We start from the raw sequence: 24,381 nt of genomic DNA, 5'->3' as shown, positions 1-24,381 counted from the left end.
CAACACTTCCTGTTATTCCAAAGTCTTTGACAGGAATAACGTGGGGAAGTAAGAGAGGCAGCGGTGTTGGGGAGAGAAGGAAGATCATAGGACTTGTCTTTGCCTGACAATGTTGTTGCCGTCCCCAAAAGCGACCTATAAAAGGTTAGAGTGTTGCTATGTCTGTTAGTCTAACTGCAAATATAATGTACCGTTCTCTCTCTAACACACACCCATGACCCTCCCCATACTGTAGGCAATGGCAGATCCAAGATCTTGTCAAATCACCCAAGATATTTCCTTAATTCCACCGTCTTAATTAAAACTGAAGGGTAGCAATGAAAGCAATAAGGCAGATAACATTCAAAGGGCTGTTTAAACATGGTCGTTGTGAATAATGGGGTAGGAGATATGATATAAGACGTTTTATAGAGAGACTGGTATTTGTGGAGAAATGTCGGTGAGAAGATGATGGGGGGGTGTAATATACAGACGACACATGTGGTGTACAAAAGGCTAATCTCTGGTGTATGAGGGAAATTGCATGCATGCACACGCGCCACCCAACACACACACAGATGAGATTGACAGTCCATCACAGTGCTCGTTGGTACCAGGAGCTGTGAGGAGTGATTTATTGATCTACCGTTTGACTCCCAGTCTGCAGTACTGTTGTTCTGGTGCTCTGGAATTGATCACACATAGTAGCAGAGAGAACAAGTCTGATTCCAGCAACAAACATCTATAGGGGTTGAACTCAAACGCATGCTAGAGGTGAAATGTGTGTCCGTATTTCCATTAGCCTGTAATAACCGATAATATTGTAGCAGGACAATTGTCCTGGAGGGGGGAATCCCATTGCGAAATAATGCGTTTTAGCCTATTAATTGATTGAAATACCAGTCGACGTAGCCAGATGGTTAAAAATTATTTTCGGGGTCAGAGATGCTGTAACAGCTGGAGTGAAATTGCGCAACAATTCTAATGGCAATTGCGTGTAAAATAATTAAAAAAAACAATGGCCACAATTAAAAATAACTAATTGTGTTTCTTCTCAACTGGTAAATTGAAGCGCACTTCCCATTCGCCAATCAAGTGCATAGGCAACTTGGCAGGCTTCAGCGTGTCACACGCCACTTTGCAATGAGCTGGAGACAGGAGCTTGAAACGTTTCGCTACATATTATGAGGAATGTCTTACCTCGTTTCAAACTAGCCTAGCCAAAGTCTAACCAAACCTGCAGGCAATTATTTTCTAAAGACTTCCATATGCCATTGGAACAATTAACATTTTTCTCTCGTGTTCTATTGGTTTTGAAATCAAGTTTATTTCATTGTCCAGTAGCCAGAGGCACAATCCTAGTCACATTAGCCACCCATGCTAGTTGTTGCATCTTTAGATATCCCGTCTAAATTTCTAACGGATATTTTAATCTCTGTCACATGGCGTTTTCCCACTAATTGCATTATGGAACGAACAACCAAGCCTACTGCCTTGGAGATTGACATAGGCTAGTGATTGTGTTGTTCGTTACTCCTCTTGTTGGCTGTGGGAAAGTAAATGTGGACAGTTATTCTAACATAGCTGCGTGTGGGTTTCAAGTTTGTGGAAGCTATTTACACCATAAAAAATGCACCTTTATAATAAAGCGTTCCATTATCCCATTCGTATATTTTTGTAAAATACCCTACTATCCCTAATGTGATGATTAGTTTGAATAGTCATAATTTAGGCTAATATATTTGATATGACTGGAGACATTACCAGAATACGACAAAAAAATACAGGGTAACCTACTTTGGGCCTACGAAAGGGGGAGACAAATACAATATGACCTACATCTAACCTAGAGGGGAAAAAAAACATTTCGCTAACGATCCTCTGGTCAAATCATGCTTTCTGGAGTAGTAGCTTATTTTTCTATTATTTTATTTATTTATGTATAGACAGGAGTAGGCTATTTAGACTATATAATTTTGGCAATTTACTTCAGGGAAAGCTTCCCCTAGCCTTATGGACGTGCAGCCTGTGTTCTCACATCTTCTAATTGCTCATCGGAATTCAGTAAGAATAATGCACGCCATTGCATCCGAGTTGCATGTCCTGTTCTTACGATGAATTACCATAAACAAAATGTGTGATTTCTGGCATTCTGAGCACCGTGGTTGGACACCCTAATCAGGTTGTGCAACCAATGCATATGGATCCAGTAAATTTAAATGTCCAGTAAATGAAAATGCTTCCGGTGAAATGTCTGGCCCACATTTTTATACCGGAAACCCTAGTGTGTGTGTGTGTGGTTGTGAATTTGAGTGGAAACGCACACATACACACGCAATTCTTCCAGACAATGGATATGAGGAGTGAGATTTCACCAATGGTGTGCGAGTGTGTGTTGGATGTTGCAGTATTGTATAGGGCTGTCAGCTGTACCTCGTTGAGCCTCTCTGCAGGGTGACCCTAAGGGTTATCTTCAAGGTTCCACCACACCTTGCTTTGCGGCTAGCGCACTGCCCGTAACCATGGTAACAGTGGAGAAGGGACAATATGAGGCTGCAAGAGACACACACACACACAGGTATTGTAGGTAGTGGCACTAGTATCCTCTTGGGGATAAAGCCATAGGGATTGAGAGGGTTGGGGACCTGTGATTGATTGAGTGAGGGAAAAAACAGGGTATGTTAAAGGAATAGAAAGGGGTAGAGCACAGATGAAAAGGATCGATCCGAGAGGTGTCATTCCAACACTCACACAACGGCGTCAGGTTATCCAGGGGTGAAAGTCGATTTAAAAAAAAAATCCCGTTACGGTACCTCCTATGTGTGCGTGCTTTTTTTTTAAATGGGCCTAATTGAAAAGACATGACATTTAACTGTAAAAATGTATGACCTTTTAGTGTGGCATGAACACAACCAGTCCTGATGTTTTCAAACAAATCACTTTGAAAACGTAGGCTACCTGCACCCGTTCCTCCACTCCAAAGAAATTCCCGCATCTTAAAGTGCACGGTGCACCTGCCATTTAATGAATGGAAAGAGACGTCTATTAAAACACCAACAAGTGTTATGTTATTTGGTGATTGTCATTAGGCACATCTGTAGCCTCACTTGATTGATGGGTCCACTGCTGTCTGTCTTGGCCCCAGCCAATCATCTCTGCTTTGGCATAAAATATTGTACATCGATCCACACCGCAGTTTGGAGCGTAGCCTATACCACCGGTTTTCAAGTCCATTTGCAAAAAAAATGTCATGCTGCCGACAGGCAGTAATGATAAATGATGGTGTAATAGCCTCAATCTTTGTTTTAATTATTGTGATAAGCTCATGTTCTACCGGCGTACCTCCACTATTTATTTTTGACAGTAGTCCGCATCGGAGAAACCCATATCATTAGGTAATTTACCTTACCAATTGAACATAACTATGAAAGGCTTGAAATTAAAACTGGTTCTCCAGAATAATCACCGTCCTACATTCTATATCTGCATTATAAAATATGACTTTTTCTTAGCTACTAACTAATCTTCCATAAATCTTAAACTAATCCCCCCCTCCCCCCTCCCACCCACACACACACACACACACACACACACACACACACACACAGAGTCTCCCTTGGTATCTCCATAGAGTCGGCTTAAGGACGCCAGCTGTTTAATGAAACCATGAGCACCGTGCAATCAAGCCGCGCATTGTGGGTAGGAGGCACCCTGAGTGTGGGGCATTAACGTCAGGAGGTGCAGCGCGACAAAGAGCCATCTTCAATCTCATTTTGTCAGGATTGGAAGGATTTATTTGAGCCCTGAAGGATGTGCCAGTGCAATTTCAAAATAAATCAAGACAATGCACTACAGATGACAAATCAAGATAATACACTCCAAACAAGGACATGGAAAAAGGGAGAGAAGGCATGCGGTAGGTATAGTGGTAGGTATAGTGGTAGGTAGTGCTGGATTGAGTCCGAGTGGAGTTGGGCCCAGTTGGATTAGTTTAGACAGAAAATGGAGGGTGATTTAAAGTGATGGGGGAAGATGGATGTGCTGCTCTCCTTCTCCTCCCCCGCGCCTTCCTTCTCTTCTTTGGTTTCTTGTTCTTTCTCAACCGTGGTTTATCAGCAGGGTCTGTGGACAAGGCACAGCAAGTGACCGTCAGTCATTCAGTCTATAGACATGGGCAAAGACACAAACGCAAAATCACAAAGATGTTATCATATACTCACAATGTACTTACGCACTCATTCAAACGGTAAGAAATTGTAGTCCTCCCCTCCACCCTTAACACACTCCCTCAAACAGGTTGATGCTACATAGGGGTTCAAAGACTCCAAAGGAAAACAAAAGCTCTCTAGCTCACCACAGACTGAGTAATGACTATTACACACACACACACACACACACACACACACACACACACACACACACACACTACAACCCAGGTGGATAAATGCTGATCGCTGTTCACAGTGAGTAAAGTAACACTCCCTATACTTTGAATGCATTTTTTCAATGCGAAAGGTAGGTAAACGTTTGCGCAAATTAAACAAGATGCATCAACGGCATTTATCCTCCACTACACCATTGCATATGAGCTACTGTATACTCGCCCTATCCACAATAAACCCCTAAACCCTACCCCCATGTACTTCTGAAAGAAATATTGTAAGCAATATGGTGAAAATGACAATTCCACCTTGCCCATCGAAGGTGGGAGTTATAGCCTTATTGCTAGTACCTATCCAATCCTTTTTTAGACTTATCTGATAATAGGTACAGTCACAGGCTGATAGGCAATAGCGCACGCAGTCACACACACACACACACACACACTTCACTGACTTTTCTCTCGGAAAAACTAAAATAATAGAAAGGAAAATCAATATCAGTCTTCTCTCGTCTGCACTAACAACAGATTCTCTCAGAACCAGTCCGTCAGTCACCAGCAAACCATCCAGCCAGTCATTTACAGTAGGCCCCAAAATATCTGTCTTCTCTCGTCTGCACTAACAACAGATTCTCTCAGAACCAGTCCGTCAGTCACCAGCAAACCATCCACCCAGTCATTTACAGTAGGCCCCAAAATATCTGGCACCCCTGATTGGCAATGCACATGCAATACTTAAAATATAAACAATATAATTGTAGAGAAACTCAAAATACCAACATGTGCGAAATACTGTACTTTATTAATGTCTCAATGGAACCCACCAAAAATCATACAATTATTTTATACCAAATAAATTTCACCAAAATCAAAGGTTACATAATTATTGTCAATCCTCATTTATTACTTCGTGCAACCGCCTTTTGCAAGGATAACAGCATGGAGTCTTTTGCTGTAATGTTTGATGAGGTTAAGGAACACATTTGGAGGGATTTTGGACCATTCGTCTATGGAGATCCTTTCAAGATCCTTCACATTCTTGAGTTTGAGCTGATCAACTCCCCTCTTCAACTCAGCCCACAGGTTTCCGATTGGATTGATGTCCGGCGACTGAGATGGCCATGGCAGAACATTGATTTTGTTGTCAAATTACCATTTCTGTGTGGATCTTGAGGTATGTTTCGGGTCATTGTCTTGTTGGAAAGTCCACCTACGGCAAAGTCCCAGCCTTCTGGCAGAGGCAACCAGATTGTCAGCCAAAATTGCCTGATACTTGGTGGAATTCATTATGCCATCAATCTTAACCAGTGCCTCTGGACCTCTGGAATTAAACAGCCCCAAAACATCACTGACCCACCACCATATTTCACCGTGAGTATGAGGTGCCTGTCCTTGTATGAATCTCTGTTTCGACGCCAAACATGTCGATGCTGTATCGAACCAAAACGTTAAATTTGTCTAATCTGACCAGAGCACCTTCTTCCAGTCATATTTTAAATGACGTTTGGCAAACTCCAAGCGCTTGCGTCTGTGTCTTGGGGCCAGAAAGGGTTTTCTTCTGGCAACTCTTCCAAAGAGCCTGTGGTTGTGGAGGTGGCATCTGATGGTGCTTTTTTAAAACCTGGTGACCCCAAGACGCCACCAAGGCCTGGAATTCTTTCACAGTGATTCTTGTGGATTTTGTTGCTTCTCTCACCATCCTCCTCCCTATCCTGGGGGGCAAAATGCATTTGCGTCCTCTACCCGTGAGGTTTACAACTGTTCCATATCTTTAGAATTTTTTTCATAATTGCCCTGACAGTGCTCAGTGGTATATTCAATCGTTTGTGGATCTTCTTGTAGCCATTACCAGATTTATGAAGGCCTACGACCATCTGTCTCTTTTGAACTGCCAGTTCTTTTGATTTCTTCATGATGTTGGATGACAAAGGGATATTGCATGCGTGTTACATCATTTTTATACCCTAGTGAAACAGGAAAACGATGTAATGGCTCAATATAGTTCCTTAAAGAAGTGGAATTTAATTACTGGTTTAATTTTGGTAGATGTTATCTGCAATAATCTTTAAGGGTGCCATTCATTGTGATACCATGATTTGGAATTAAATCAATAAATTATTTTGGTGGGTTAAAATAAAGTACAGTATTTCACACATGTTGGTATTTTGAGTTTCTCTTTATAATTATATTGTTTATATATTTTTAAGTATTGTTTGTGCATTGCCAGTCAGAGGTGGCAGTAATTTTGGAGCCCACTGTATTAATTCAGTCAGTCAATTAGCCAATCTGCCAGATAGTCAAGTCAGTCACATACTCATTCAGGAAATAGCCAGTAATTTAGTGAATCAGATAGTAGGTCCATTATACACTTGTAATCAGTTAGTGAATCAGATACTATGCAAGTTACATATTCAGTCAGTTACCATTAGTAAGTCTTCAATTAAATCCAAATGGTAGAAGTTACCAGTCCTGAATAACATGTTAAGATAAACATTCATAAACATTCACAGACATTCACAGTGCTTTGAACCACAACAGTTGGTTACAGTACTGTGGGAAGAGGGAGAGAGACCATCAGGCCATTCACACAAGTAGAGGTTATCTTGGCTGGAGACAGTGATGATGATGACAGATGAAAAGGAGACACCACACATGCCATTGGCTGAAGCATGTGTGTAAAAGCCAATTTACTCTATATCTGAAAATGTGGTCGCAGGCACCGTATGGAGGGTGTGACTCAATTGCGTTGCCTCTAGAGGTATGAGGGGCCAAATTGAGCTCCTTACCGCATTGCCGTGTGCCTCCCAAATTTTGGAACAATGTGGAGGGCTCCGCATAGACATGATAGGTTGACGGTAGATGTGGGTGCGAGGTCCAGTAAAAATACAGATTCACTTCCTTGACAACAGCTCTGCTCAGTGAAGTGCAAGAAGTATAAATGCCCTGACTTCTGCAGTGGCTGTATCGCAGTAAATGCTCCACAGCCACTGCAGACGTCGGATTAACCATGCATAGGGTTGTTGTGGTGGCCGTATTACCGCCACACCGGTGGTCACGATTCAAGAAGGCAGTCAAATTCCACGTTACCGTTTAGTCACGGTAATTAGACTTCTCCAAGCTCGGATGCTGCTGGTGGTAATTAGTAGCCTACCAAACTTGCTAACTGCCTGGTACTCCGCACTCTATTGTCCCTCTAATCACTCTGACATCAACGCAAATGTAATCGAAAATCGAATCAAACACTTCACAAGATTTCTATAGGCTATGTAATTGTGTGAGAAAACAGAGTGATGGCCTCTGTTAAAAAAAGGAGGAGCCCATCACTTTCTATACGCTAGGCCTACTATATTTGTCAACTTTCATAATAATTTTTTTATTTAACCAGGTAGGCCATTGAGAACAAGTTCTCATTTACAATTGCGATCTGGCCAAGATAAAGCACAGCAGTGGAACAAAAACAACAGAGTTACACATGGGAATAAACAAATGTACAGTCAATAACACAATAGAAAATCTGTATACAGTGTGTGCAAATGAAGTAAGGAGGTAAGGCAATTAATAGGCCATAGTGGCGAAATAATGACAATTTAGCAATTAACACCATAGTGATAGATGTGCAGATGTGGATGTGCAAGTAGAAATACTGGTGTGCAAAAGAGTAGATTTTTTTTAAATAAATGTATACACGGGGATGAGGTAGGTAGTTGGTTGGATGGGCTGTGTACAGCTGCAGTGATTGGTAAGCTGCTCTGACAGCCAATTCTTGAAGTTAGTGAGGGAGATATAAGTCTCCAACTTCTGTGATTTTTGCAATTCGTTCCAGTCATTGGCAGCAGAGAACTGGAAGGAAAGGCGGAACAATGCGGAGGTGTTGGCGTTGGGGATGACCAGTGAAATATACCCTCTGGAGTGTATGGGTGTTCCTTTGGTGACCAGTGAGCTGAGATAAGGCGGAGCTTTACCTAGCAAAGAATTTTAGATGACCTGGAGCCAGTGGGTTTCGTGACGAATATGTAGCGAGGACCAGCCAACGAGAGCATACAGGTCGCAATGGCGGGTAGAATATGGGGCTTTGGTGACAAAACAGATGGCACTGTGATAGACTACATCCAGTTTGCTGAGTAGTGTTGGAGGCTATTTTGTAAATGACAATCGCCGAAGTCAAGGATCGGCAGGATAGTCAGTTTTACGAGGGTATGTTTGGCAGCATGAGTGAAGGAGGCTTTGTTGCGAAATAGGAAGCCACTTCTAGATATTATTTTGGATTGGAGATGCTTAATGTCAGTCTGGAAGGACATCTTGGTATTTGTAGTTGTCCACATATTCTAAGTCAGAACCGTACAGAGTAGCGAAGCTAGGTGGGCGGGCAGCGATCGGTTGAAGAGCATGCATTTAGTTTTACTAGCGTTCAAGAGCAGTTTGAGGCCACAGAAGGAGTGTTGTATTGCATTGAAGCTCGTTTGGAGGTTAGTTAATACAGTGTCCAAGGAAGGACCTGATGTATACAGAATGGTGTCGTCTGCGTAGAAGTGGATCAAAAAAAAAATCACCCGCAGCAAGAGCGACATAATTGATATATACAGAGAAAAGAGTCGGCCTGAAAATTTAACCCTGTGGCACCCCCATAGAGGCTGCCAGAGGTACAGACAACAGGACCTCCGATTTGACACACTGAACTCTGAGAAGTAGTTAGTGAACCAGGTGAGGCAGTCAGAGAAACCAAGTCTGTTGAGTTTGCCGATAAGAATACAGTGATTAACAGAGTCGAAAGCCTTGGCCAGGTCAATGGAGATGGCTGCACAGTACTGTTATTTATCGATGATGGTTATGATATCGTTTAGGACCTTGAGCATGGCTGAGGTGCACCTGTGACCAGCTCGGAAACCGGATTGCATAGCGGAGAAGGTACGGTGGGATTCGAGATGGTCTGTGATCTGTTTGATCACTCGGCTTTCAAAGACTTTAGAAAGGCAGGGCAGGATGGATATTGGTCTGTAACAGTTTGGGTCTAGAGTGTCTCCCCCTTTGAAGAGGGGTATGACCGCTGGCCGCTTTCCAGTCTTTAGGAATCTCAGACGACACAAAGAGGTTGAACACACTAGTAATAGGGTTTGCGACAATGGCAGCAGATAATTTTAGGAAATTTGCCGCCAAATATTTTAAGCAAATATTCAAATAAAATCCAACTTTGTCACTTGCGCCGAATACAACATGTAGACCTTACCATGAAATGCTTAATTACAAGCCCTTAACCAACAGTGCAGTTCAAGAAAGAGTTACCAATATTTACCAAATAAAGTTTAAAAAATGATAAAAAGTAACACATTACAATAACAAGGCTATATACAGGGGGTACCGGGTCAATGTGCGGGGGTACAGGTTAGTCGAGGTCATTTGTACATGTAAGTAGGGGTGAAGTGACTGCATAGATAATAAACAGCGAGTAGCTGGGGGTCAATGTAATAGTCCGGTGGCCATTTTATTAATTGTTCAGCGGTCTTATGCCTTGGGGTAGAGGCTGTTAAGGAGCCAATTGGACTTAGACTTGGCACTCTGGTAGCTCTTTCCGTGAGTTAGCAGAGAAAAAAGTCTATGACTTCGGTGACTGGAGTCTGACAATTTTAGGGCTTTCCTCTGACACCCCCTAGTATTTTGGTCCTGGATGGCAGGAAGCTTGGCCCCAGTGATGTGATGTTGCTTATCTTTACAACAGGAGTATATCCTACCTGGTTGGCATGAAAATTAACCACAGGAAAAGAGTCCTCCATTTGAAATTTAAGTGCAGAGATGACATATATTATTTAGTATATGTGAAGACAAGAATAGTCTGACGGGTGACAATATTAGTCGATCACCTGTGAATTATATATTATCACAAGTATTATATATTACCTCTTGTGAATGATGCCCAGCTTAGGGCAAGAAACATTGCCTTTTTTTTGTGACTTTTTCTAATCATAGTCACACACCTCACGTAGCCTAGCCCATAGGCCTATATGTTTTGATAAGGTTTGTATGACAACTAAAGTGACCAACTAACTTCTTAAAATTAAGCACTTTAACTCAGCTTTACAAGGGACGTAGAGACGAACTGGCATATATACGCAGCACGTGAGTTTCAAGTTTGGGAAAGATCATTTTCACCACATTTGCGGTCACTTTTGATAATGGTGTTTTCTCCAAATGGAACATTTGTGCTCATTGCATACTGCAGTGTGCGCATTGCTGCACTTATAATGTTAATAAATAGCCTAATAGTTTTAAAAACATTTTAAGCTAAACGGTCTGTTGCATCAGCCTCTGTGTAAAAATGTTTGTTGTTGTTGTTGTATTAATTGGTGATCTATCGCATCCCACAACTATCCCAGACTATGTATCGCATCCCACAACTATCCCAGACTATGTTTGGAATATTTATTTCTCGCACAGAATAGGTCAACTTTTGTAAATGGGGATAGTAGATTGACATAGGCTAGTGCTTTTGCTGTTCGTAAAGCCTACTCATCTTATTGGCTGACAAAAAGTACATGTGGACAGTTCTTCCAATATCTTCAATATGCACGTCAGAATTGAATAAGGACGCTCGCAGTTGCGTCCCCGATGTGTCTGTCTTCACTTGTGGCCTGCGAGTGCCGCCTGCTCCAAAGCACTTCATCTCACTCACACAGCTCTCCATCAAGATCACGTGAGGAGTGAGGTGAGATGCTTCGGAGCAGGCAGCACTCAGCGAGAAGGGCTGCAAAACGCATGGGTATTTTTAGGGGGCATTACGGCCACACAAAGGGTATGCTGCTGGAAAACTCGAGGCATTATCAAGTGCTTCTCAAATTGTGAATGAGAGACTGATGAAGTGTGCACAGCCTGCGCCAAAAAAAAACTAAGCAGAGCTCATGCCTTTCAAGCGAACAAAAAATCATAATTAGTCTCATCATGCAGCCTTACAATGTATTGGAAATCAAAACATACAGCCCAACGTTTGTAGAACAACTAAAGTTATATTAGTAACTCTAAATGAAGCATATAGGAGTACCTATTTCTTTGTTAACCACTCAACACAGAATAGCCCCATGTGAGCACTCTCTCAAATCGTTTGACGCAAATATCCTTTCTATTTCATTCAGCTTTGTTCAATTGTATTCTTTAATATAAAATAATACCACGGAATTCTAAGCAAATCTTTTCTGCTAAATGAGCTAGTGTAGCCTACACCCGTATGGTATAGCCAGATCAGGACTTAACATAAGGACAACTCAGTGTATGCTATTCTGTTCTTCTGAAATAGACTACATTTTCTTCATATCATTTTTCTTTAGACTTGTCTCAAATAAAGAATGACTTTATTGTGAAGGTGTAGGCTATATTATATGGATTTATTAGACTTTTTAAAATGTAGATGTTCAAAAGGTTTGCATCAGTGGTTTGTTGGCTGTGTGTAGAATCCTGAAGATGCCAAATGTGTTTATGTTCATTTACGGACAATTACCGTGAGACTGACAGTTATTTGCTTGACAATCACCAGCTGACGAAATTTCGTGACCACCACAGTCCTAACCATGTAGAACCTTTTAGTGTTTGTGTGTCTGTGTGTGCGTGTGTGTGCATGCGTGTGTGTGCGTGCATGTGTGTGCGTGCATGCGTGTGAGTGCATGCGCTTGCTTCATCACCATCCTACAGTCACACAGATCATCACCACCCATCTAAATGAATGGCCTGATCACATGACATGCAATTAACCGACTGAGAATCGTACATTAAGGAGATGGCTGTTCATAGGTTTCAGTATGGATTGCATACTGTCGTGGTGTGACTGATAGAGTGCGTGTGTGTATTGGCTTGAGTGTTCTACTGTGCTCCTTGTCCTGAACGGGGATGAATTTATCATATGAGTGGCGGCAGACAGACACAGGCAGACAGGCTCGCTCTTTTCCTCCTCTCTTTTTCCTCCTCTCTGTCATTGTGCTGTATAAATACCATCTGAAACCCATGAGAGACAAACAGTAACACAAAACCTAGTCCACTTATTGCACATATAAAGGGGATTGATAAAAGGGGGCACTGCCTGCAATCTGTTGGCCATTTGTATCCTGTAGTGTTCATACACACATGAACATGCATGGATGCACTCATGCCACGCAAGAACACACACATTTGAGGCCTTGTGTTAACACTAGCCACTAGGCCACAGATGAGCCGAACTGCAGTTTGTCATGGAATGGTGATCCTTGGTTTGATACCACTCGTAAAGTTACTGCTACACCCACTGTGAATGTGATGGAGAAACAATGGAGTTAAGGCTGAATACAGGGGAGGGGAATAGAGAAAGGGGAGAGAATGAACAAATGACTGAATTAATGACTGAATGAACAAACACCGAAACAAAGGAACAAACCAAGCAAACAAACAAACAAAAGACCAAATGAAAGAACGAATGGTAGAGGGCTGGAGAAGAAAACCAAACTCTGCTGTGGCCTTGAAGAAAACTAGTTGTATACATACCCATTCAAGTACATGTAATGATAGTAAACAAGAGTATACAGTAATGAGTATAATATGTAGTTTTGGATTACTTTTTATCAAAAAAGAACAACCAAATCTATACCTGCAGTACAAGTTATTCTACATTGTAGAAAATAGTGAAGACATAAAAACTATGAAATAACAGATATGGAGTCATGTAGTAACCAAAAAAGTGTTAATCAAAATATATTATATTTGAGATTCTTCAAAGTAGCCACCCTTTGCCTTGATGGTAGCTTTGCACACTCTTGGCATTCTCTCAACCAGCTTCATGAGGAAGTCACCTGGAACACTTCAATTAACAGGTGTGCCTTGTTAAAAGTTCATTTGTGTAATTTATTTTTTATTGTGTTTGAGCCGATCAGTTGCGTTGTGACAAGCTAGGGTTGTTATACAGAAGATAGCCCTATTTGGTAAAAGACCAAGTCCATAATATGGCAAGAACAACTCAAATAAGAAAAGAGAAATGACAGTCCATCATTACTTTCAGACATGAAGGTCAGTCAATCCGGAAAATGTCAAGAACTTTGAACGTTTCCTCAAGTGCAGTCGCAAAAAACATCAAGAGCTTTGATGAAACTGGACCTCATGAGGACAGCCACAGGAAGACCCAGAGTTACCTCTGCTGCAGAGGATACGTTCATTGGAGTTAACAGCCTCAGAAATTACAGTCCAAGTAAGAGACACATCTCAACATCAACTGCTCAAAGGAAACTGCGTGTATCAGGCCTTCATGGTCGAATTGCTGCAAAGAAACCACTACCAAAGAACAACAATAAGAACAAGAGACTTGCTTGAGCCAAGCAACACGAGCAATGGACATTAGACCGGTGAAAATCTGTCCTTTGGTCTGATGAGCCCGGAAATCCACATAATCCTAAAGTCAACTCGCCAATCAATCTCTTTTAATTCAAAATCTACTAAGAAATCCACCCCCCTCACCCCGTCACTTACTTTAATCGTTCTATTTATTTTATCATCCGAGGGCAGTGGTTTCTTAATGGGTGAGTTGGAAGCCACTGGTGAGGTGTATACAAATATTATTGGGTCTGGCCCTATTCAATCAGACCAGCAATTCAGGTTACCTGGATGAGGCAAAAATGGTGGGTCTCAACAAACACACAGAGATGCGCGTGCGTGCGCGCGCACACACACACACACACACACACACACACACACACACACACACACACACATCCCCACCCAATAATGCACACATTCACACAACACACACACACAATGACAGTAGACACACACACACACACACCACACAATGACAGTAGATGTTCACTATCCCCCCCCATAACTGTGACGTCTACACCATCCCCACCCCTGAATAATGCCAATGATTCTACATGCTAGTTCCAACATCCCACTTACCCACCTAATGACAGTAGATACTGAGCGGCACTGGGAAACCCACTTACCCACCTAATGACAGTAGATACTGAGTGGCACTGGGAAACCCACTTACCCACCTAATGACAGTAGATACTGAGCGGCACTGGGAAACCCACTTACTCACCTAATGACAGTAGATACTGAGCGGCACTTGGAAACCCACTTACCCACCTAATGACAGTAGATACTGAGCGGCACTGGGAAACCCACTTATACTCACCTAATGACAGTAGATACTGAGTGGCACTGTGAAACCCACTTACCCACCTAATAATGACAGTAGATACTGAGTGGCACTGTGAAACCCACTTACCCACCTAATAATGACAGTAGATACTGAGTGGCACTGTGAAACCCACTTACCCACCTAATGACAGTAGATACTGAGTGGCACTGTGAAACCCACTTACTCACCTAATGACAGTAGATACTGAGTGGCACTGTGAAACCCACTTACCCACCTAATAATGACAGTAGATACTGAGTGGCACTGTGAAACCCACTTACCCACCTAATAATGACAGTAGATACTGAGTGGCACTGTGAAACCCACTTACCCACCTCATGACAGTAGATACTGAGTGGCACTGTGAAACCCACTTACCCACCTAATGACAGTAGATTCTGAGTGCCACTGTGAAACCCACCTAATGACAATAGATACTGAGTGGCACTGTGAAACCCACCTAATGACAATAGATACTGAGTGGCACTGGGAAACCCACCTAATGACAATAGATACAGAGTGACACTGGGAAACCCACTTACCCACCTAATGACAGTAGATACTGAGTGCCACTGTGAAACCCACCTAATGACAATAGATACTGAGTGGCACTGTGAAACTCACCTAATGACAATAGATACTGAGTGGCACTGTGAAACCAACCCAATGACAATAGATACTGAGTGGCACTGGGAAACCCACCCAATGACAATAGCTACAGAGTGGCACTGGGAAACCCACCCAATGACAATAGCTACAGAGTGGCACTGGGAAACCCACTTACCCACCTAATGACAGTATCTACTGAGTGGCACTGGGAAACCCACTTCAACCTAATGACAGTAGATACTGAGTGGCACTGGGAATCCCACACACCCACCTAATGACAATAGATACTGAGTGGCACTGTGAAACCCACTTACCCATCTAATGACAGTAGATACTGAGTGGCACTGTGAAACCCACTTACCCAGCTAATGACAGTAGATACTGAGTGGCACTGTGAAACCCACTTACCCACCTAATGACAATAGATACTGAGTGGCACTGTGAAACCCACTTACCCATCTAATGACAGTAGATACTGAGTGGCACTGTGAAACCCACTTACCCACCTAATGACAGTAGATACTGAGTGGCACTGTGAAACCCACTTACCCACCTAATGACAGTAGATACTGAGTGGCACTGTGAAACCCACTTACCCACCTAATGACAGTAGATACTGAGTGGCACTGTGAAACCCACTTACCCACCTAATGACAGTAGATACTGAGTGGCACTGTGAAACCCACTTACCCACCTAATGACAGTAGATACTGAGGGGCACTGTGAAACCCACTTACCTACCTAATGACAGTAGATACTGAGTGGCACCGTGAAACCCACTTACCCACCTAATAACAGTAGATACTGAGTGGCACTGTGAAACCCACTTACCCACCTAATGACAGTAGCTACTGAGTGGCACTGGGAAACCCACCTAATGACAATAGCTACAGAGTGGCACTGGGGAACCCACTTACCCACCTAATGACAATAGATACAGAGTGCCACTGTGAAACCCACCTAATGACAATAGATACAGAGTGGCACTGGGAAACCCACCTAATGACAATAGCTACAGAGTGGCACTGTGGAACCCACTTACCCACCTAATGACAGTATCTACTGAGTGGCACTGGGAAACCCACTTCAACCTAATGACAGTAGATACTGAGTGGCACTGGGAATCCCACACACCCACCTAATGGCAATAGATACTGAGTGGCACTGGGAATCCCACACACCCACCTAATGACAGTAGATACTGAGTGGCACTGTGAAAACCACTTACACACCTAATGACAGCAGATACTGAGTGGCACTGTGAAACCCACCTAATGACAGTAGATTACTGAGTGGCACTGGGAAACCCACACACCCACCTAATGACAATAGATACTGAGTGGCACTGTGAAACCCACTTACCCATCTAATGACAGTAGATACTGAGTGGCACTGTGAAACCCACTTAATGACAGTAGATACTGAGTGGCACTGTGAAACCCACCTAATGACAGTAGATACTGAGTGGCACTGTGAAACCCACTTACCCACCTGATGACAGTAGATACTGAGTGGCACTGTGAAACCCACTTACCCACCTAATGACAGTAGATACTGAGTGGCACTGAAACCCACCTAATGACAGTAGATACTGAGCGGCACTGGGAAACCCACCTAATGACAATAGATACTGAGTGGCACTGTGAAACCCACTTACCCACCTAATGACAGTAGATACTGAGTGGCACTGTGAAACCCACCCAGTAGGCACTGTGAAACCCACCTAATGACAGTAGATACTGAGTTACTGAGTGGCACTGGGAAACCCACACACCCACCTAATGACAATAGATACTGAGTGGCACTGTGAAACCCACTTACCCATCTAATGACAGTAGATACTGAGTGGCACTGTGAAACCCACTTAATGACAGTAGATACTGAGTGGCACTGTGAAACCCACCTAATGACAGTAGATACTGAGTGGCACTGTGAAACCCACTTACCCACCTAATGACAGTAGATACTGAGTGGCACTGAAACCCACCTAATGACAGTAGATACTGAGCGGCACTGGGAAACCCACCTAATGACAATAGATACTGAGTGGCACTGTGAAACCCACTTACCCATCTAATGACAGTAGATACTGAGTGGCACTGTGAAACCCACTGGGAAACCCACCCACCTAATAATGACAGATACTGAGTGGCACTGTGAAACCCACTTACCCACCTAATGACAGTAGATACTGAGTGGCACTGAAACCCACCTAATGACAGTAGATACTGAGCGGCACTGGGAAACCCACACACCCACCTAATGACAATAGATACTGAGTGGCACTGTGAAACCCACTTACCCACCTAATAATGACAGCTACTGAGTGGCACTGTGAAACCCACTTACCCACCTAATGACAGTAGATACTGAGTGGCACTGTGAAACCCACTTACCCACCTAATGACAGTAGATACTGAGTGGCACTGTGAAACCCACTTACCCACCTAATGACAGTAGATACTGAGTGGCACTGTGAAACCCACTTACCCACCTAATGACAGTAGATACCGAGTGGTACTGGGAAACCCACTTATCCAGCTCCATACTACAGATTCACTCACATTCGGTAAACGGTGTTGAAACGCTGTATTCAGGAGAGAGGTGAAGGGTTAAGTGTGTGAAATAGACAGACGTTGCCACCTGCAGCTGATGGGGTTTCAAAGGCCTCGCCGTTAGCATTAGCATGCTTCATAAGTGCTGTTTATGCTCGCCGTTGACTATGGAGGAGTTCTACATGCCTCTTGCTAAAGTGATGATTTTAAAAAGGACGTTCTTGAATATGAGTTTTACTTTGCCGAGGTTGAGGCACGCGCACAAGTATACACAAACGCACGCACATGCACACACACACCTGCCACACCCATCCTTGGGGAAGGTAAAAACCAATACAGAGAAGAAAGACTGCACCTCTCCCACTGACACATGAAATAAGAACAACATAAAAGCCGCCGCCTCCCCAGCTTTCAGAAAAGCAACGAGCAGACAAAAAAAAAAAAATGGCCGCTCTAGGGTTCATGTGAGGAAGAAACGATAAGCCACCGCCTTGGTCCACTGACATTTCCCTGTGACCCACACCATGAGAAGGTCTCATATGCATGACAATAACCGACCGACGGGAAGGTGACAGGAGGTAAGACGGGAAACACTTGAAATGCTGGGCACATGAAGGGTCGTCACGGGATTGCCCTCTCTGTCTTTTGTGGATGGAACAGAGAGGGGAGGGGACGGAGGAGGAAAAGGGGGACAAGGCCCTCATCATCACAGGTCTGTCAATGACATAAAAGAGCACAGTGACAGGAAATGGGATGAACAGAGAGATGGAGATAATGACAAGCAAAGAGAAAGGCATAAATACACAACTTGAGATAGTTACAGACATCGGACAGGCAAGCAGAAGCAGACAGACAGACACAGTCCAAACCTTCAGAACGAACTCAAAGACGTCCACAGAATGGAGGAAACATCAATCGAACAAAGAGATGAAAAATAAGCGTTTATTTTGTAGTAAGCCTCCTTTTCAACATGCCTGAGTAGTGAAGAAAGAGGCCACTTTAAAATATCTTGAACACTCCAAAGAATAATTATCAAAAGAGCTCCAAAGTTATCTGGAAAAGTTTTCAATGCTGAGAGAGCTTGAGTGTCGAGCGACACATTGTTGCCCACCACAAAAGCAGAAGATTGTTGTGTCCAAAGTTGCCGTTTCTCTTTAGTTGGATGCATTTAGCTGAAAAGATTGCGATGTTTTTACTTTTTCTAGCACTTCAGCCCAAAAAAATATATATACAAAATTATACGCCTACTGTTTTGTCTGCAACTAATGTTATATTATGAAATTGCACCGAAGGCAATGGTTTTTGTAACTCACGACCTGTATCACTCGGTGGGGATGAGTCACGTCCAAAATGGCTGCCCAGCTTTGTAGACACCAACTGGGTGACGCAGCTTGGCAGCCATTTTGTGAGAGAATGCTCACCGCATATTGAGTTGCACAGGTGACAAGTTTTTGGAACCCATTTCCAGTTATGGGATGATTAGATGGCATGATTTAAATGAGGGCTCAGATTAAGTATTTGGCTGGGACAATTCATCTAACATCCCAAGTCTTTCCAACCTAATAACTGCTGCAGGTACGTTAAGTGGCTGAAGAGAGTTAGGACATCAATAGCAGTTCTGTTCGGTAACAGAGCACCATTTGCACCACAGTGTCCCCATCACAAAAACTGATGAATGGAAAATGTAATTGAATTGGGGAGAACATTGACCTGTACCCACCTACACCAGCAAACTATTAAGCGTGCGTGTTTATAGGGATAGCCTTCTAGGAGGGGTTTGTATGCTTAAACTATCAACAGACCTGTGGCTTTACTGAGTATTTAGCTTTTGTTTACCATCCACCCGGAGGTGGAATACCGTTGACAAAAAATACAAACGTCATTGCAAATAACGCCAGCGGACTGAACCCTGAGAAACACATTAACTCAAACAAGTTGGACAATTGTGCACTAGTTGGCCTGGTAACTGCCGAAGAAAGGTAGAGTGGAAGATTTTCACTATCTTAGCTGACAACTGTGTTGTATGTGCTGTCATCATTTGATTGACAGTCTGTGCATAGTCAGTTCAGTATATATATATATATATATATATATTCTGTAGAGGACTACAAATACATGACAATTAACTGGGCAAGTCAGTTAAGAACAAATTCTTATTTACAATGACGGCCTACTCTGGCCAAACCCGGACGACGCTGGGACAATTGTGTGCCGCCATATGGGACTCCCAATCACGGCCTGGATACGAACCAGGTACTATAGTGACACCTCTTGCACCGAGATACAGTGCCTTAGACGCTGTAACCATAAATACAGCAGTTCTCCACTTGATCCCCCATCCAAGCACTAACCATGTCAGGCAGCCCGGAATGTGCCAGCAGTGTTAATTTCCTCAACAAAATGAGTTACTAAAATATTACCTATTATAAATATGACCTATTTTTCAGTGGAAATTGACAAGACGAACTGACTTAATAGACCCAGAAAAAAACTACAACTAAACAAAAAATATTTTTAATTTAATTTGGACTAAAACGAAATGAGACAAAATGATCTCTGTGCAATATATCTATGTAGGATGAATTAGGAATTTACGTGGACAGATAATTGTTATAGATTAATATATTATTATTACATATGTTTGTTATATTTATGCTGTTGGGAAGATATGATATTATGCAGAAAAATGTGTTGGTCGGACAAGGCTATGTATGTCTGTGGACACGGAAGTCAATGATTGTGTCTGCTATAAGGTTAATTAAGTGATAATGCCCGAGGAGCCAGTGTTTGGAGGATATATAGACACGGGTGTTGTTCGGCCCGAGACAAAGTCCAATATATCGTCCAAACACCGGCTTTGAGGGCATTACCAACATATTAAATAAAAATGGTTTTTAATTAAAAACGTTATTTGGATTAATTTATTCATACTATTTCATCCTTCCACAAGATATAGTCCTGACAAATCTAGGGTTGCTACCCAAGCCGGCAGGTCGTTCGTTCTATCGGTTCGGTTGCTAGAGACGCGACCCAGTCATTCAGTCTTTTTGTATCTATGGACACGACCTTGTCATTCGTTCTAAATGTTCCATTGCTATACTGGCTGGCAACGTTCTTATCCCTTGCTTGCTAGCTAGCCAACTACAACGAACAGTCACGTCAGACAGAATAACAGAAAAGTAGCAGCATTTGGGCCTCCCGGGTGGCGCAGTGGTCCAAGGCACTGCATCACAGTGCTAGCTGTGCCACCGGAGACTCTGGGTTTGACCCCAGGCTCTGTCGCAGCCGGCCGCGACCGGGAGGTCCATGGGGCGACGCACAATTGGCCTAGCGTCGTCCGGGTTAGCGAGGGCTTGGCCGGTAGGGATATCCTTGTCTCATCGCGCACTAGTGACCCCTGTGAGGGGCCGGGCGCAGTGCACGCTAACCAGGTCTCCAGGTGCACCGTGTTTCCTCCGACACATTGGTGCGGCTGGCTTCCGGGTTGGATGTGCGCTGTGTTAAGCAGTGCGGCTTGGTTGGGTTGTGTTTCGGAGGTCGCATGGCTTTCGACCTTAGTCTCTCCCGAGCCAGTACAAGAATTGTAGCGATGAGACAAGATAGTAACTACTAACAATTGGATCCCACGAAATTGGGAAGAAAAAGTATATATATTTTTTTAAAGTAGCAGCATTTGCTTAAGCTGTTTTGTAGAGACATTTATTTGGGTAACAATGAGCTAATGAGGCGCGATTCTGCCTGGAATAGAAAATGTGCTCACTCGTCAGGACACTGTTGTTCAGAGGAGCTAACCAAGAACACAGTAACACAATCACTTCAAACTGAAGCTGGGAAGATTGCAAACTAGCTGCACTTTGTTTCGTTTGACATTTTTACAATTGACATTTCTTTGTATATACATTTCTTTGTATGTATAAAATGATGCCAGCTGATTCATGATTTAGACTGGCTGAGAAATGCTGCCTGCCTGTTCTGTCTCGCCCCGACACGTTCATTACCATGGGAAAGCTGGAGATCGGATTTGAATATTGAAACAATGCTGCAAATGTCAGAGAGACCGACAGCCAGGTTTATACACATCTCCACTGTTGAAAACTAAATGTTAGTCTATAATAAATGTGAGATCATGTCTAGATGCTTTTTATAGTGGAGATCAAGTTTAGAAATTGCTTGGCTGGGCTGATGAGACATTGGATTGTGCAGTTGGATAAAAATAGGCATTTTAACGTCGTAGATTTAGCCGGTGGTAACTTGTGAAATAGACACTGGCTGGAATGTGGTTTTAACCAATCAGCATTCAAGATTAGACAAACCTGTTGTATAATGAGGCGCTACAAATGTGATTTGACTAAAATGGCGACTGTTTGACAATAACTTGACTAAATCATAATTAAAATTACAAAAAATGACATTTAAGTCAAAATGACTAAGACTGGATAAAACAAAAAGTTCCAAAATGAATAGTGTGTGTCAGGGGGGCATTCGACTGCCCCCAATAATCATTCTTTCCTCCACTCAATCACTTACTATCCTCTCCCAAAAATGGATGAGAACGCAAGGGAGCTACTGTACCACCGGCAATGAAGATGGCCCAACTCAAGCATGACGCCATGTTGAAAATGGGGACAACTGGGTCGAAAGCTGAATGGCAGCTTGGTTACCCCCAGGGCCCTGAGAGCCAGCACCTTAGCTCAGCTAACACGTTAGCTTTAGCTAACATACGCTGCTGAACCATTCAAATGACTGAGAACAGGAGACAGACTTGCGAACCAAGCCTAGCCAAGGCCTAATGGGAATGTCTTGGTGGGTGGTGCAGCGAATCGAAGCTAATGTACTCACTAATGTGACAAAGTGTGGTGGGATGGACAGCGGAAAAGGTTTTTTCTTTATAAGGAGGGAGGGAAGTGGAGGAGAAGAGATTGATGAAAAGTGACAGAGGCAAGGAGGTCCAAAAATTGGTGGACCAGAGCTGGAGGACAAATTGGGAAGGTGAGAAAGAGAGGAAATGGAGAAAGAGAGAGGAGGGAGAGCGAGAGAGAGACGACATGCAATGCTACAGTACATTGCTCTGAACTATTCAAACTTTGTATAAAGCCACACACTTTGACAACACGTAATTTGGCTTCCAACTTGTCATGTCCTTCAACAGGTCGATACAGTAACAGTATTCTGCTGTGCAGTTCAGTTGAGAATATCAACATAGAAATCACTATTATCTTCTCCCTAACCAAGTCATACATCCCCATAACATAACATCTGGGCTTACTCCACTGTCAATGGTGAAAACCTCATCCGTCTTCCATTACGATATGGTGAGTCAGTGAGTGAGTGGTCGGGGATGAGAATCGCTACTTTTTCATCCCGCAAGGGTCGTGTGGGCGCCAAGCCAATTCCTATTGGCTAACAGCCAGATAGGACTGCAGCAGCCAAGCTTTCAGTGCCAATACTCCTCCCGCTCCCTCATTCCATGAGGTGAGACAGAGTCAGAGATAGAGATTTCATCTTTGATTAGGGTTGAGGCCTCTCTCCCGGTCTTAATTTCCCTCACTCTCTTTCACTTTCTTTCTCTCTGGTTTCAATGTTATGCCATACTGAAATCGGGAATTAAACTAGCAGCTTGTATTAAACATGCTTCTACTCCTTCAAAACACTCAATAACACAAAAACACACACAGCCTTTTCAAAAAATACAACTACTCTCATCTCAATATCCAGAATGGGTCTTTTGATACAAGCTAAAAATGACTGATTGCCTTTTTTTGTGTGCTTTCCTTTGCTTTATTGTCAGTTTAAACCGTCAAATGCAGCCATTGTTCTTTGGTTTCTTTTATCTTTTCCTGGAAGTAAATCATTGCTTTTCAGTCCCAATAACAATGTGCAAATTGGTTGATTCATTATTTGGTTTTGATGGAAAGAAGTGGAGATACGAGCACTTTGAGGAGGAACGCGATGTTGTTGAAATGCTTTCTGAATAGAATTGGCTGAGAAAAGAATGCATTTCAAAAGCACAGAGTGCCAAAATGGATTTTACCATGCTAATAAGTGTCATTTCACTATCAAATTGTTCCAAAACACAGCGCACAGTTGGAGACTTCGAACCAGCACATTAAAGAAATGCTCAAATGATGCAAATGCATTTATTGTCAACGATAAAGTGGCTTATTCGTCTGTGAAGTTAATCGATTTGGTAAAATGTCGTTTTGATAATGCCTGTACCACATAATTCATTATACTGACATGCTCTGTATTGACGATGCATCTCCTAAGCCTTCACAACACTCCAGTATTCAATAGTATAACTCAACATTGGAAAATGCAAGTAAAGAAACACTTCTTGGATTTTTAGGGAAAGGCACACACTATGAAAACATGATTCTAGAATGGTTTGAGGGAAACATGGATAGAAACTAGTTAATATACACACACACACACACACACACACACACACACACACACACACACACACACACACACACACACACACACACACACACACACACACACACACACACACACACACACACACACACACACACACACACACACACACACACACGCGCGCGCACACCCCTCCAGTGCATGCATACGCACAGCTGAAGAGCACACCCCGCCACACACACTCTAGAGGTTGACTGATTATGATTTTTCAACACCGATACCGATTATTGGAGGACCAAAAAAGCTGATACCGATTAAATCGGACTATTTTTTTA

General features: G+C 42.9%; 1 protein-coding gene across 2 annotated transcripts in view; it reads right to left on the bottom strand.

Moving 5' to 3' along the window:
* Positions 1-3,750: 3,750 nt before the first annotated feature.
* The window catches only part of LOC118389001 (MICOS complex subunit mic25a-like), a 64,959-nt gene continuing 44,328 nt past the window's right edge, over positions 3,751-24,381 (bottom strand). For both annotated transcript variants that reach the window (XM_052527319.1, XM_035778655.2), the window contains one exon: positions 3,751-4,101. In XM_052527319.1, the coding sequence (XP_052383279.1) occupies positions 4,078-4,101 (24 nt within the window). In that variant the 3' untranslated portion in view covers positions 3,751-4,077. The remainder of the gene's footprint in view (positions 4,102-24,381) is intronic.

This window comes from Oncorhynchus keta, chromosome 10 (genome assembly GCF_023373465.1).
Source record: "Oncorhynchus keta strain PuntledgeMale-10-30-2019 chromosome 10, Oket_V2, whole genome shotgun sequence".
NCBI lineage: Eukaryota > Metazoa > Chordata > Actinopteri > Salmoniformes > Salmonidae > Oncorhynchus > Oncorhynchus keta.
Note: the sequence above shows the minus strand (reverse complement) of the source record. Positions and strands in the feature narration are given on the sequence as shown.